Below are 14,127 nucleotides of genomic sequence, written 5' to 3'. Positions count from 1 at the left end.
TAGGATCAGGCAGGCTAGGAAGGTGTTTGTCTGGAGTAAGGGGAAATACGAAGAAGTCAGGAAGTTACTTGGACAAATAAACTGGAAGGAGGCGTTCTTAGGGAAAAGTACTGAAGGAAGGTGGCGGATATTCAAGGAATGTTTGTCTGGAGCTCTGCATGACAACGTTCCGATGAGGCAAGGGGGTTTTGATAGGTCGTGGGAACCGTGGTGCACGAAAGCTGTGGTGAACCTGGTCAGGAGGAAAAGGAAGGTGTACAAAAGGTTCAGGGAGCTAGGAGATGTTAAGGATCTTGAGGAGTATAGGGATTGTAGAAAGGAGCTTAAAAGGGAAATTAGGAGAGCCAGAAGGGGTCATGAGAAGACCTTGGCGGGTAAGATTAAGGAGAATCCCAAGGCCTTCTATAAATATGTGAAAAGTAAAAGGATGAGAAGAGAAGGGATAGGACCTATAAAAGGTGAAGGGGGAAAGGTCTGTGTGGAACCAGAAGAAATGGCAGAGGTGCTTAATGAGTACTTTGCCTCAGTATTCACAGTGGAAACTGATCTGGGAGATTTTGCTACGGATTTGCAGCAGATGGAAAAGATTGAGTATGTGGATATTAAGGAGGAGGATGTGTTAGAACTTTTGAATTCTATCAAGATAGATAAGACGCCGGGACCAGATGGGATGTACCCCAGGATACTGTGGGAGGTGAGGGAAGTGATTGCAGAGCCCCTGACGATGACCTTTGCGTCGTCAATGGAGACGGGAGAGGTTCTGGAAGATTGGAGGATTGCGGATGTGGTTCCTATTTTCAAGAAAGGGAACAGAGATAGCCCGGGAAATTACCGACCGGTGAGTCTGACCTCAGTGGTTGGTAAGCTGATGGAGAGGCTTCTCAGGGACAAGATTTACGAGCATTTGGAGAGGTTTGACATGATCAGAAATAGTCAGCATGGTTTTGTCAAGGGCAGTTCGTGCCTTACGAGCCTAGTTGAGTTCTTCGAAAATGTGACTGAACACATTGACGAAGGAAGTGCAGTGGACGTGGTGTACATGGACTTCAGCAAGGCGTTTGATAAGGTCCCCCATGCAAGACTTCTTGAGAAGGTGAGAGGGCATGGGATCCAAGGGGCTTTGGCCTTGTGGATCCAGAACTGGCTTGCCTGCAGAAGGCAGAGAGTGGTTGTGGATGGGTCTTTTTCGGCATGGAGGTCAGTCACCAGTGGAGTGCCCCAGGGATCTGTTCTAGGACCCTTGCTGTTTGTCATTTTCATAAATGACCTGGATGAGGAAGTGGAGGGATGGGTAAGTAAGTTTGCTGATGACACAAAGGTCGGTGGTGTTGTGGATGGTCTGGAAGGATGTCAGAAGTTGCAGCAGGACATAAATAGGATGCAGGACTGGGCGGAGAAGTGGCAGATGGACTTCAACGCGGATAAATGTGTAGTTGTCCATTTTGGCAGAACCAATGGGATGAACGAGTACACTATCAAGGGCAGGAGACTTAGTAGTGTTGAAGAGCAGAAGGATCTTGGGGTCCGGGTCCATAGGACTCTTAAATCGGCCTCGCAGGTGGAGGATGTGGTCACGAAGGTGTTTGGTGTACTGGCCCTCATTAATTGAGGGATTGAGTTTAGGAATCGGGAGGTAATGCTGCAACTTTATAAGACCCTTGTCAGGCCTCATTTGGAGTACTGTGCGCAGTTCTGGTCGCCTCACTATAGGAAGGACGTAGAAGCTATTGAAAGGGTACAGAGGAGATTTACAAGGATGTTGCCTGGATTGGGAGGCATGCCTTATGAAGTTAGGTTGAGTGAGCTGGGACTCTTTTCCCTGGAGAGACGAAGGTTGAGAGGCGACCTGGTAGAACTTTATAAAATGTTGAGAGGAATAGATAGGGTGGATTCTCAGAGGCTATTTCCCCGGGTTGAAATGGTTGCCACGAGAGGACACAGATTTAAGGTGCGGGGAGGCAAGTACAGAAGCGATGTTAGGGGTAAGTTTTTCACTCAGAGGGTGGTGAGTGAATGGAATCGGCTGCCGTCAGTGGTGGTGGAGGCGAACTCGCTGGGGTCTTTTAAAAGACTTCTGGATGAGTATATGGGGTTTTATGGGATTGGGGGGTTATAGATAGGTGTTGATGTGATCGGCGCAACTCGTGGGCCGAAGGGCCTGTTTGTGCTGTAGTGTTCTATGTTCTATGTTCTATAGGTAGGGGAGTCTAAAACTAAAGGGCATAGGTTTAAGGTGAGAGGGGGGAGATACAAAAGTGTCCAGAGGGGCAATTTTTTCACACAGAAGTTGTGAGTGTCTAGAACAAGCTGCCAGAGGTAGTAGTAGGGGTGGCTAAAATTTTGTCTTTTAATAAGCATTTAGATAGTTACATCAGTACGATGGGTATAGAGGGATATGGGCCAAATGCAGTCAATTGGGATTAGTTTAGGGATTTCAAATAAAGGGGTGGCATGGACAAGTTTGGCCGAAGGGCCTGTTTCCATGCTGTAAACCTCTATGACTCTGACTCTAAGTGGTGCAAACATATAACTCATACTTCACCCCTAAGCCCCCACCTTCACTGCAACTTGACCTTCCAAGTCTCACTGCTGGGCTTGAGCACAAAAGAATTCAAATTGACACTCCAGCAATACTGATGGAGTGCCGTATTATTGGAGGTGTCTTTATTCTGGTGAGATACTAAACCAAGGCATGCTCAGGTAGATATGAACCATCTTGGGGGTGATTCTCCCAGCCCGCTGCCCCCCACCCCAGTCAGGAGTATTTCACTCCAGTGGGGTTTACAACAGCTCCCCACTAGCAGGGAGCTGGCTGCCTGACCCCACGTGGAGGCCCCTCCAGGAGGTCTGGGGTAATGGGGGATGCCCCCTGGGCATTGCCAGCATGACAGTGCCAGCTTGAACCCCTGGCACTGCCCAAGGAACAAAGTGGCAAAGCCCAGGGGGTTGTGGGCTTGTGATGCTGGCCAGTGGTTGAGCTGGCCAGCAATCAGGAGGCTGGCAGTGCGGGGCTAATGCGCCAGTGCCGATCTTGGCATTGACAAATTGGCGCATGCGCAGTGGACTGCTTCATGCTGTGCTACTGGCCTCTCCAGCAGGAATAGGCACTGCCCACAGTTTTTCAGCATGATTCACTCTAGGGCTCTCTGTGATGCTCAGAGTGAGGGAGATTCATTTTAAAAACCCTGCTGAGAAAAGCAGCAGGATTTACTCTAGTTTTTATATGAATTTGACACTTAGAATTTTTTTGGGAGAATCCCACCCCTCATCTCCCCAGGACCTGATGGCCTACATCCTAGTGTTTGGCTGCTGAGACGTATCGGTTGCAATTTTCCAAATTTCCCTAGATTGTGGAAAGGTCCCATCAGATTGGAAATTAGTGAATAGAAATCTGCTGTTCAAGAAAAAATGGAGACAGAAAGCAGGAAACTACTGGCCAATCAACCTAATTTCTATCGTAAGGAAAATTATAGAAATTATTGTTAAGCAGGCATTGGAAAATCTCAATGCAATCGTACAGAGTCATCATGGTTTTGTGAAAGAGGACTCACGCTTGACTAATTGATTAGCTATCTTTGAGGAGTCAACAAGTAACATGGATAACAAAGAAACTGTAAATGCAATGTACTTTCCAAGAGGGCATTTAATAAAGTGCCACATTAAAGGTTGCTACATAAAATAAGAGCTCATGGTGTAGGCGTTAATACTGTGGGCAGGATTTTACGACCTCGTTCGTCCCAAAACCATAAAATCCCACCCAAGGTCAACAGACCTTTCCTTGTCTGCCCCTCACCTTCTCTGAACATTGTGGCAGGCGGGGTGGTAAAAATCTGACCCATGTGTCGGTGATGGAAGAAGTGGAAGTTTGTGGATGGGGTGTCAATCAAGCGGGCTGCTTTGTCCTGAATGGTGTCAAGCTTTTTGAGTGTTGAAGGAGCTGCACACATCCAGGCAAGTGAGAGTATTCCATCACATTCCTGACATGTGCCTTGTAAATGGTGGACAGACTTTGAAGAGTCAGAAGGTGAGTTACTCGCTACAGGATTCATGGCCTTTGATCTACTCTTGTTTATTATTTACATGGCCAATCCAGTTCAGTTTCTGGTCAATGGTAATCCCCGGAATGTTTATAGAGTCAGAGAGTCATAGAGGTTTACAGCATGGAAACAGGCCCTTCGGCCCAACTTGTCCATGCCACCCTTTTTTTTCCAAACCCCTCAGCTAATCCCAATTGTCCGCATTTGGCCCATATCCCTCCATACCCATTGTACCCTGTAACTGTCTAAATGCTTTCTAAAAGATAAAATTGGACCTGGCTCTACTACAACCTCTAGCAGCTTGTTCCAGACACTCACCACCCTCTGTGTGTGAAAAAATTGTTCCTCTGGACACTTTTGTATCTCTCCTCCTCACCTTAAAGCTATGCCCTCTAGTTTTAGACTCCCCGACCTTTGTCTATGTCCCTCATTATTTTAAAGACCTCTGTAAGTTCACCCCCCAGCCTCCTACGCTCCAGAGAAAAAAGTCCCAGTCTGTTCAGCCTCTGCTTATAATTCAATCCATCAAGCCCCGGTATAGTGGGGAATTCAGCATGGTAATGCCATTGAATGTCAAAATCCTCTTGTAGCCATGAGATGCCTATGATATCAGGGATTTTAACCTCTCAATAAAAACAGTTTTGGGTGAGACAGGGAGATAAAAATCTGATCTCTACATTCCATCCACCTGAAGGCCTGTCATCTCCACCTGAGGCTTCTGAGTCCTGTCCCATTAAACCTCTTATCCAAACTGAGGCCTTTGATGGCCTCCCTAGCCTTTATATCCCTCAGGCCTTCTATCAATGGACCCCATCTCTCCCCTTGTATAGGAAAGGCTATTTAGATTAAATCCCACAGATTGAAACCTCCTTCCCAATTTTCTCTGATGCTGCAGCCTCTTCTGGACTGCTCCCCATCCGATGGATTGCCAACCATTCAAACGGTTTCTTCTTATTTCTTTTGCTCACCTGAGGATTTTTAAAGACACTGTACTTGTCTTTTCGTTCAACAAACAGAAGTGTGTTTTCACTGTCACGTGTCCAATGCGACAGAGTCTCCACCAAGTTCTCGTGGTCTTCCAGAAATCTCTCTGGGGGGGAGCGAAAGGGAAAAATCAGAAAGTCAGACCTTCATTCCCACAAAACTATAAGATAATACGCTACAATCAAAAATGCAACATTGCTCCTTCAACTAGCACTATCAGATGCATATCCACTGATCACCGATCTCATCCTGATTTATGGGAATACTGCACTCAAAATGGCTTAACATTCACTGTACTTTAACAGTAATTCATTTTCTCTTAAGGGGTTGGGTCACAGGTATAAGATGACTCAAAGGGTGGCATGTTGACACAATGGTTGGCACTGCTGCCTCACAGTGCCAGGGACCTGGATTCTCTCTCCCCCTGTATGCAGGGTTTCCTCTGCTTACTCTAGTTTCTTCCCACACTCTAAAGATGTGTGGGTTAGGTGGATTGGCCGTGCTAAATCGCCCCTTAGTGTCAGGAGGGTTAGCAGGGTAAATGTGTGGGGATACGGGGATAGGACCTGGGTGTGATTGCTGTTGGTGCAGGCTCGATGAGCTGAATGACCTCTTTCTGCACTCTAGGGAGTGATTTTATGATTCTGATTCTAACTTGGATAAAATTCTACTTCTCTTTTCTCTAACTCGAAGTTTACAATTCGCTTGCTCGGCTGCTGGACATTGTGTATAAACATATGCTGTAATTCTGCTCTGTTAGCAGAGTACCACAAAGCAAGCTGGCCGACATTGATTAATATAGTGCCCAGCAGCATCTTGTATTATGATTTTAAGGTGATAAATCTGCGCACTCCTCAGCTGCCACTTAGCCCATGCAGCATTGTGGTATAATGAGTAAAAATGCCCATCTAATTTTTTTCAGTGTTACAATGCTGATCTCCGCCCTGTAGTTCACATTGCTCTATTTAAATATTTCAGACTCTCAAATGAAGCAATGGGATCCACCTCTCGAGAAATCACAAATGACCACCATCCCCACGTGAACACTTCAAAAGAATGAGCAAAATGTAAATAAGTCTGAGTTGAAGTTCATTTTCACCCAATTTAAGATCTAAAATCTTACGATATATGGATGCAATTTATAACTTTTACTCTTTGAAACTCCAGTCAGAGGCAGTATCAATTACTGGTAATTACAGGGGAAAAGGCAGTTCTAGTTGCTGTATATAGCAAGGCCGCAATTACTTTCTGAATACATTGATGATGATGAAATATGCATTACCCTGAACAATTCTTACTCCTGATTTGGCAAAGAAATAGCACTGTTAGGAAGAAACTAGAGGCAGAGGGATCAAAGTCACAGTCAGCTTTACTATTAACTCAAGTGTGCTTCAAAAGACTGTTGCCCAAAATAATTGCAGAGTAAATATCAAGTCTCAGGTTAATGCTGTAAGATTGAATCCATCTTAAGATCAAACAATCCTTAGACAGTAATTGTAATTGAAAATCATTTTAAGGTCAGATTTTTTCCCCTCATCCCCACATTACAATGACTCATTCATCAAGTATAGGGTCGTTGTGATTTTTTTGTGAAGTCTTTACCACATTGATCTCAGATAAATGCTGTTGTATTATTCTTCAAGTAGTACCAGATGGCTACATCACACTTTGAAAATTTGCCACAGGGTTATTATGAATTCATTGCCTCTAGATCAATATCAGAACCATGAGGTGACTGCCAATATGAAAAATAATCCATTTGTTACAGAGTATTCAAACAAAGTATGAGTCCACAGCTGACCAACTAGGTTATTTTACTTTTCTGAGTTAATATGATAGAAGAATCCTACAAAATATTCACCTTGGCACCAAAACTCCATTAAGAGATTTACTCTGGTTAATGACTACATTTAAATTGGAAGAGAGTTTTGTTTTAATAGGTACAGATATTTCTCAAAGTCCTATTATTATCATGGTTTCTATTGAGCTTCTTCATGATTGAAGCTTTGTGGGATCACATATTACAGGAGAGTGAATGTTGTACCTCCACTTATCAGAGCACAACACATACATAGGTTGGGGATCTCTTATACCAAGAAATGATAGCTGGCATTCTCCCGCATGTTCCCCCCTCCCCGCTACCAGTGCCAGCGAGAATGGAGAATTTGGCACTCATCCAAATCTCCATTCACTGCAGCAGAACTGGAGAATCTCAGCAGCGGGCAAAGTCAGAGAATCCAGCCCCACATCGCTACAGACCACTACTGAGGAGCAAGCAGAATCAATGGCAGCTCCAAGTTACATATATAAGAACATAAGAACATAAGAAATAGGAGCAGGAGTAGGCCATCTAGCCCTTCGAGCCTGCCCCGCCATTCAATAAGATCATGGCTGATCTGTTGTGGCTCAGTTCCACTTTCCCGCCCTCTCCCCATAACCCTTAATCCCCTCTCTTATCAAGAACCCATCAACCCGCTTACTGGCACCTTTCAGGAATTTACTCACTGATATTGTTGAAGTTTAAGTAAAAGGCCCCTGCAACACACTCTGCCACCATTTTACACATCCTCCTGCCTCCCAAACCAATTTTCAGAGTGCTGAAAATCCAGCTCAATGTGTTGCCTTGCATAATTTTACTGTGTTAAAATTCATCTGGCATTATCTGCTTAGTTACCTATTTTGTATAATTTATGCTGTAACTTTCTGACCTACCAGCTCAATTTCACTGTCTCTCCTACTTTCATATTATCAGCACAGACTCTGGGGATATATCCCAATGAGTACTTACCCCCTCAATATCTTATACATACTGAGCCTGAATTCCTGCAGCTTTAGATTAACTAACAGCTTTCTCTGTGAAACTTGATGGAATTTTAACTTGGGGCGGCACAGTGGCACAGTGGTTAGCCTCATAGCGCCAGGGACAATTCTGGTCTCGGGTCACTGACTGTATTAAGATTGCACATTCTCCCTGTGTCTGCATGGGTTTCCTCCAGGTGCTCTGGTTTCCTCCCACAGTCCAAAGATGTGTGCGTTAGGTTGATTGGCCAGGCTAAATTGACTGTAGTGTCAGGGGGATCAGCAGCGTAAATACGTGGAGTTACAGAAATAGGGCTAGGTGGGATTGTAGTTGGTGTAGATTTGATGGGCCGAATAGCCTCCTTCTGCAATGAAGTGATTTTAAGATTCTATGACATTTCATATGCTTATCACAACTCATTTAGGATGTCATTTCCTCAAAGCAGTCAGTAATCATGTTGACTACTGCTAATTAAGCTTATATTGGACAGATGATTTTCCACATTAGCTTAATAATCAATGTGATTATTTTATATAGAATTGAAATAAGGGCTGAATTTGAATTAATGTCCTTTTTGAATATGGGTACCACATTGGCTTGTTTCTAATCTATTGACACCTCCCCAGCATCCAGCGACCCCTTCGTATTCATTGACAGTATATGACATGCCTCCCATAGCTCAGTGAGATACAAGCCACCTACCCCTGGGCGTGTATTACTTTTGAACTTTGTAGTCTGGAAATCCTCCCTCAGTTAAATTGCTGTAAAGATACTTTTTCACAGACTTCATCAGTGAACACAAAATCTTTTTATTAATAAGAATTGTACAGCCTTATAAGAACATAAGAAATAGGAGCAGGACTAGGCCATCTGGCCCCTCGAGCCTGCTCCGCCATTCAGTAAGATCATGGCTGATCTTTTAGTGAACTCAGTTCCACTTATCCGCCTGCTCACCGTAACCCTTAATTCCTTTACTGTTCAAAAATTTATCTATCCTTGCCTTAAAAACATTCCTTGAGGTAGCCTCAACTGCTTCAATGGACAGGGAATTCCACAGATGGCTGTAGCTTGCTCCCAAAATGTCTTCTTGCCTATAGGGCTCCACTCCTTGGGGTGAATCTACACTCTGCATTCCCATTGGTCACACAGGCCATGTGACCCTTACTCTGCTGTGTTGCCCTGAAAGGCAATCACCGCATCTGCACACAATAATTTTGCTTTAAAAAGTTGGAAAAGGACATTAAGTGAATCAGAAAGATATTAACCTCAGGGAAAGACCTACTCAATTAGTTTCTGGTGAATCAATGTTGTTTTCCTTCTGTTAATTCCCCCTTACCTTCTCCCTCAGTTCTCTTTCATAGATAGGCCTATACTTCTTTCTTCAGCCATGACATATAGCATGTCCTTCAACCTTATTCCAGTGTGTGACACCCTAGTGTGGTCCAAATAACAGCATGACAAACGTCTGCGCAATGATATTGTTACCTCTTAAATGTGTGTAACTGTAAGGCCTCTTGTTGAGTATAGCAGAGATTTTGTAGCGGTGCCATGTTTCAAGTTTACAGAGTTGTATTCAGACCAAGTTTCCATTCGTCATCATCTGAAACGTCCCTGACCTCCCTAACTTCATCACGGATAATCCTAAAAGTCATGGATTCTAATGCCTAACAATTTGGGGCTGTGATCGTATGCCATTTGCAAATTCTTAAACTGCATCTGTGCCAAAAATAAGCTGCAGTAGCCCAGTATTGAGACAGTTTCAGTCACTTCATTAAAGCTTAAAATAGTCCCTCTGAGGCACTTCGTGCGACTCACAGCCACAGAACCTTTTCCTTTGGGTAAGAAGGAGACATTACATACAGATGGTGGATTGGCAACAGGCAGTCAGGGGTTTGGGTTCGGCTGATTCATTTCATTAACATTCACATTACGTTTTAATAATAATGAGTTCCTGTATTCTTATTCAGGAATATCTTTAGCAACTTCCGTTTTAAATATGGACCGATAGGAGCTGTCCCAATGCAGATTACGCCTATCTTCCAGGCTCTCAAATCAGGGTGCTACAAAAAGTCAATAGGGAGTTAATCTCATTATAGCTTTTAAAGATATCACAGTCATTGATTCCACTCTTGTGCACTTGGGTAAATTAGCAGAGAGAAACAGGCAAGTAGCAAGCTGGGTGAAAATGATTATAATCAGAGATAAAAGTGATGGCTCATAAAACTGACCAGCATTGACATTTAAAAACTTGTGCAGAATAATAACTGTGGAGACAAGAATCATTTTCTCACTGGTTTTACAATACAGAGCAGTTTCAACTAATTGGATAGAGTTAGAAGTACTCTGGCAAACACATTAATTCCGAAAGCCTACTGCTGCTGTTGGACATAATTGGCACCTAACAGTGCAATGTAATCGCCTCCACATGTAAAGCTGACCAACTACCTCGGGTGGCTTTGTCATTCCATGAGTCAGCTGAGCAGCCCCACTGTGGTTGACAGTGAATCATAATCATGCCTTGAGCTATTTAGCATATTTATAATATTTGTTGATAGGACAATGCTGCGAGAATACATATTTTATAGTGACAAGATGACATTATAACACAATGTCAAACATTTCTTCCCGATGGAAACCTATGACACGTTTAATTATGCGTATTTGTATATAAAGGGCTTTTCAGTAGCACCAGCACATCAGAGTATCTCCACCTGGGTGGCTGACTGTTCACTTCTGGCACCTTGTCGCTTACACGTCATTGAGTTGAGTTCATCTTCGGGTCAAATACCCTGTAATTTCATATCATACTTTCCCATCATAAAAGTGGTGTGCAAGTGGTCATTTTATTGCACAAATGCATTGCAAGTGTTTGCCAATGCTTTTATGCTCAGAAATCACCATATGAATGTCCTGTCATCCTAACTGGCCACTTCCATCATTGGTTTGTCAGAATCCAGTGCTGCCTAATTCGATATCTGTTGTTTAAAGATGTAAGGAGGAGTTTTTCTCATTTTTTGGCTGTCAATTCAGACAGGAAAAGCAGTGTGTAGCCTGTTGGCTTCATTGCCAGCTTTTCTCACTGTTTTTTGACACTTAATAAAAAAAAAGGGTGAGACGTCCCTTTTAAAATTGTCGAAAAGATAATAATAGAATTAAAAAAACCCCACCCCATGGACATGGAAGTCCCAGCACCACCCTGAGGCATGATCACTCGGCACTGCCACTCAGCACTACCCCTGATCGAGCAGGGAAATCCTGTCGGTGTGAAAGCAGTTTTGGGGCTCCCCCTCTATTCTCCACCCCTCCATCCTTCCCGCCTGCTGAAGACAGGGGTGGAATTCCACCCTCCCCCTTCCCCGCAACTGAGGCAAATTGCATTTCCTGCATTATAAAATGCTACAGTGCTTTCAGCCTCATCGCTTCAAAGTTTTTTGATGCACCAACTTTCCCAACGTGTTCAGGCTGATTGAGCAGTAGGTCTGGGCTACCCAATGGGCATATCTCTGCATTCTGTCGTATTGCAGAAGTGAGAGCTACAGCAGAGACAAGAGTACAATGAGATTCAGACATCATGGCAAAGCACAGCTGCCGTTCTCTACTAGCAGCCCTACAAAAAAATAGGTTGTACCAAAGTCTTTCTTGGGAGCTACATATCAGGTGATTGCCCTTCTATAAGGAAGCCATTGAACACATGTATGACATTTTGGAAAAATAACCTCAAGCTGCAGTCAACTGCAGAGTGTTAGCATTACAGATGAAAGGCACACAGCCTTGAATATTGTTAGGTTACACATCTTTTAGTTAGCCAAAGGGGAGCCTTGTGATATCCGCCAGGGATCTATAAAGGCTGTAATGGCTAGTTGCCTTTTCCTGATGGACATTGGGTAGTACCTTGATGCACGCAGCAATTCTGCATGTCTGCTGGCTTCCCCAAGATGCAGGGAGCTATCACTGGCACTGATATAGTTCTCAAGGTACCAACTTGGAACCCACTACCCTACGACAGGAAGGGCTTCATTTACTGGAAATGAGGATTGTCCAGCCGGGGGCAGTGTAGGTCAATGCGCAGCATACAGGAAGTTGCCATGATGCATTCACCCTGCAGTATGCAGCAGAGTGAACAGCATGCACATTATAAGATTTTGCCAGCCACAAAGGACCCAGTTTGGACTACAGAGAAGGCCATTGCACCAAAATATCTTGAATTGCAGGCCTTGGAGCCCATGGATAATACCAGCTCAGACGTGCTACCACTTGTAGGAGCCCATACTGCCACAGGGCACCTCGCTACACCAGCTATCACACCCAACTTGTTTATCTCCTCCTCCTCCAGATAATCTGAACCCGATGCCTATCAAAGCACATGACAATGCATCAGCCTCTTTAGGCCACAAGACTATGACCTTATCACCACTTGAGTTAAGTCAACATCAAATTAGTATGCCCATTTCTGTATGACTCATCTCCATGACTGACAAACCAGAGAATAAGTGTAGATTCAGAAGAAGACAAATATTAACAATGCACAAAACCTTTCCATAAATAATCAAGCACAAAACAGGCACACATCCAACCTGAATACATGAATAATAAAATACAACGTCACCACCATATTTCATAATAAATGCAGATTGAATCATAGAATCCCTACAGTGAAAAGGAGACCATTTGACCCATCGAGCCTGCACTGACAACAATCCCACCCAGGCCTATCCCATAACCCCACATGATTACCCTACTAACACTAAGGGACAACTTAGCTTTGCCAATCCACCTAACCTGCACATCTTTGGACTGTGGGAGGGACCAGATTGCCCAGAAGAAACCCATGCAGACAAGAGAAGAACATAAAAACTCCATACAAACTGTGACCCAAGGCCGGAACTGAACCCAGTTCGCTGGAGCTATAAGGCAGCAATGCTGACCTCTGTGCCCTGAGTCACTGAAGGTAAACATGCAAGTGCAGCAGGCTGTGAGACAGGCAAATGATATGTTGGCTTTCATAGTGAGAAGATTTGAGTGCAGGGGCAGGGATCTCTTGCTCCATTTATACATGGTCTTGGTAAGGCCACGCCTGGACTTTTGTGTGCAGTTTTGGTCTCCTTATCTGAGAAAGGATGTTCTTGTTGTAGAGGGAATGCAGAGAAGGTTTACCAGACTAATGTATGAGGATAGATTGAGTTGGTTATGATGATATTTGCTGGAGTTTAGAAGAATGAAGGGGGATCTCAGAGAAAATAATAAAATTCTAACTGGATTAGACAGGGTAGATGCACAAAGGAGGTTCCTGATGGTGTTCAGAACCCGGGGGTCACAGTCTAAGGATATGGGGTAAACCTTTTAGAACTGAAATGAGGAGAAATTTCTTCACTCAGAGAGTGGTGAGCCTGTGGAATTTGCAAAAAGCAGTTGATGCCAAATGTTTTCAAGCAGGATTGAGATGTAGCTCTTGGGGTGAAAGGGATCAAAGGATATGAGGGGGGAGTTTTTTTTAGCCAGAAATCATAACCAGAGCCAAATTGGTCTCCATCTGTAACAGAAATAATCATGCAGCTGTGACAATGCACAAAACAACTTCCAAGAATAAGCAGCAATGGACAAAACCAAGTGCATGTTTGAATGTAACATTATCAATAGTCAGATACAAACCACTGTTCTACCCTTTCCTAACACTCATGTCAACATCTGGTAGCTAAATGTGTGTTCTAATCATTCACTTACTGCTGCCTCTAACAATCCCATGAAGCTAAGAAAAGTAGGAATTGAGCACTTGATGTGGATCTTAAGGGTTATGTGATTGAGGTGATTCTTGATTCATGGCAGTTGGCATTTGGTATAGCGGAGCTGCTGGCTACATCCCTGGCATGGCTCCTAGGCAGCCGGATCCCAACCTGCCACATTTCAAAATATTCATTCATGGAATGTGGCCATCGCTGGCTGGGCCAGCACTTATTGTCCATCCCTAACTGCCCTGTGAACTAAGTGGCGTGCTAGGCTGTTTCAGAGGGCAGTTAAAAGTCAACCACATTGCTGTGGGTTTGGAGTACGTGAAGGTCAGACCTTTGTTCTTCCCTAAAGAATTTGAATGAATCAGGTGGGTTCTGAGGTGGAAGGCCAGAATCCAGCATGTAGGTTGTTCTGAGAAACAAGAGGCTCTTGGTCTTTGATTCCAGGAAACCAATAAAGAACTGTGTAAATCTGACGATTGTTTCCGACTTTGGTCTCCGCATAAATGAAGAAGTTTTCAGTTAGGGAGGAAGAAACATTAACATACAGAAAGAGGAGGAAGGGTTTCAGAATCAATTC

At 43.9% G+C, this 14,127-nt stretch overlaps 1 protein-coding gene and 1 long non-coding RNA gene across 3 annotated transcripts in view; one reads left to right on the top strand and one right to left on the bottom strand.

Annotated features, from left to right (window-relative positions):
- Positions 1-14,127, bottom strand: part of apbb1ip (amyloid beta (A4) precursor protein-binding, family B, member 1 interacting protein) — a 129,021-nt gene that overhangs the window by 32,017 nt on the left and 82,877 nt on the right. For both annotated transcript variants that reach the window (XM_080211456.1, XM_080211462.1), the window contains exon 7: positions 5,006-5,127. In XM_080211456.1, coding sequence (XP_080067582.1) covers positions 5,006-5,127 — 122 coding nt within the window. The remainder of the gene's footprint in view (positions 1-5,005; positions 5,128-14,127) is intronic.
- LOC145357906 (uncharacterized) overlaps positions 1-14,127 on the top strand; it is a 73,112-nt gene that overhangs the window by 27,561 nt on the left and 31,424 nt on the right. The window lies entirely within an intron of this gene.

This window comes from Carcharhinus amblyrhynchos, chromosome 2, assembly GCF_965287045.1.
Source record: "Carcharhinus amblyrhynchos chromosome 2, sCarAmb.v2.hapA, whole genome shotgun sequence".
NCBI classification, from domain to species: Eukaryota; Metazoa; Chordata; class Chondrichthyes; order Carcharhiniformes; family Carcharhinidae; genus Carcharhinus; species Carcharhinus amblyrhynchos.
Note: the sequence above shows the minus strand (reverse complement) of the source record. Positions and strands in the feature narration are given on the sequence as shown.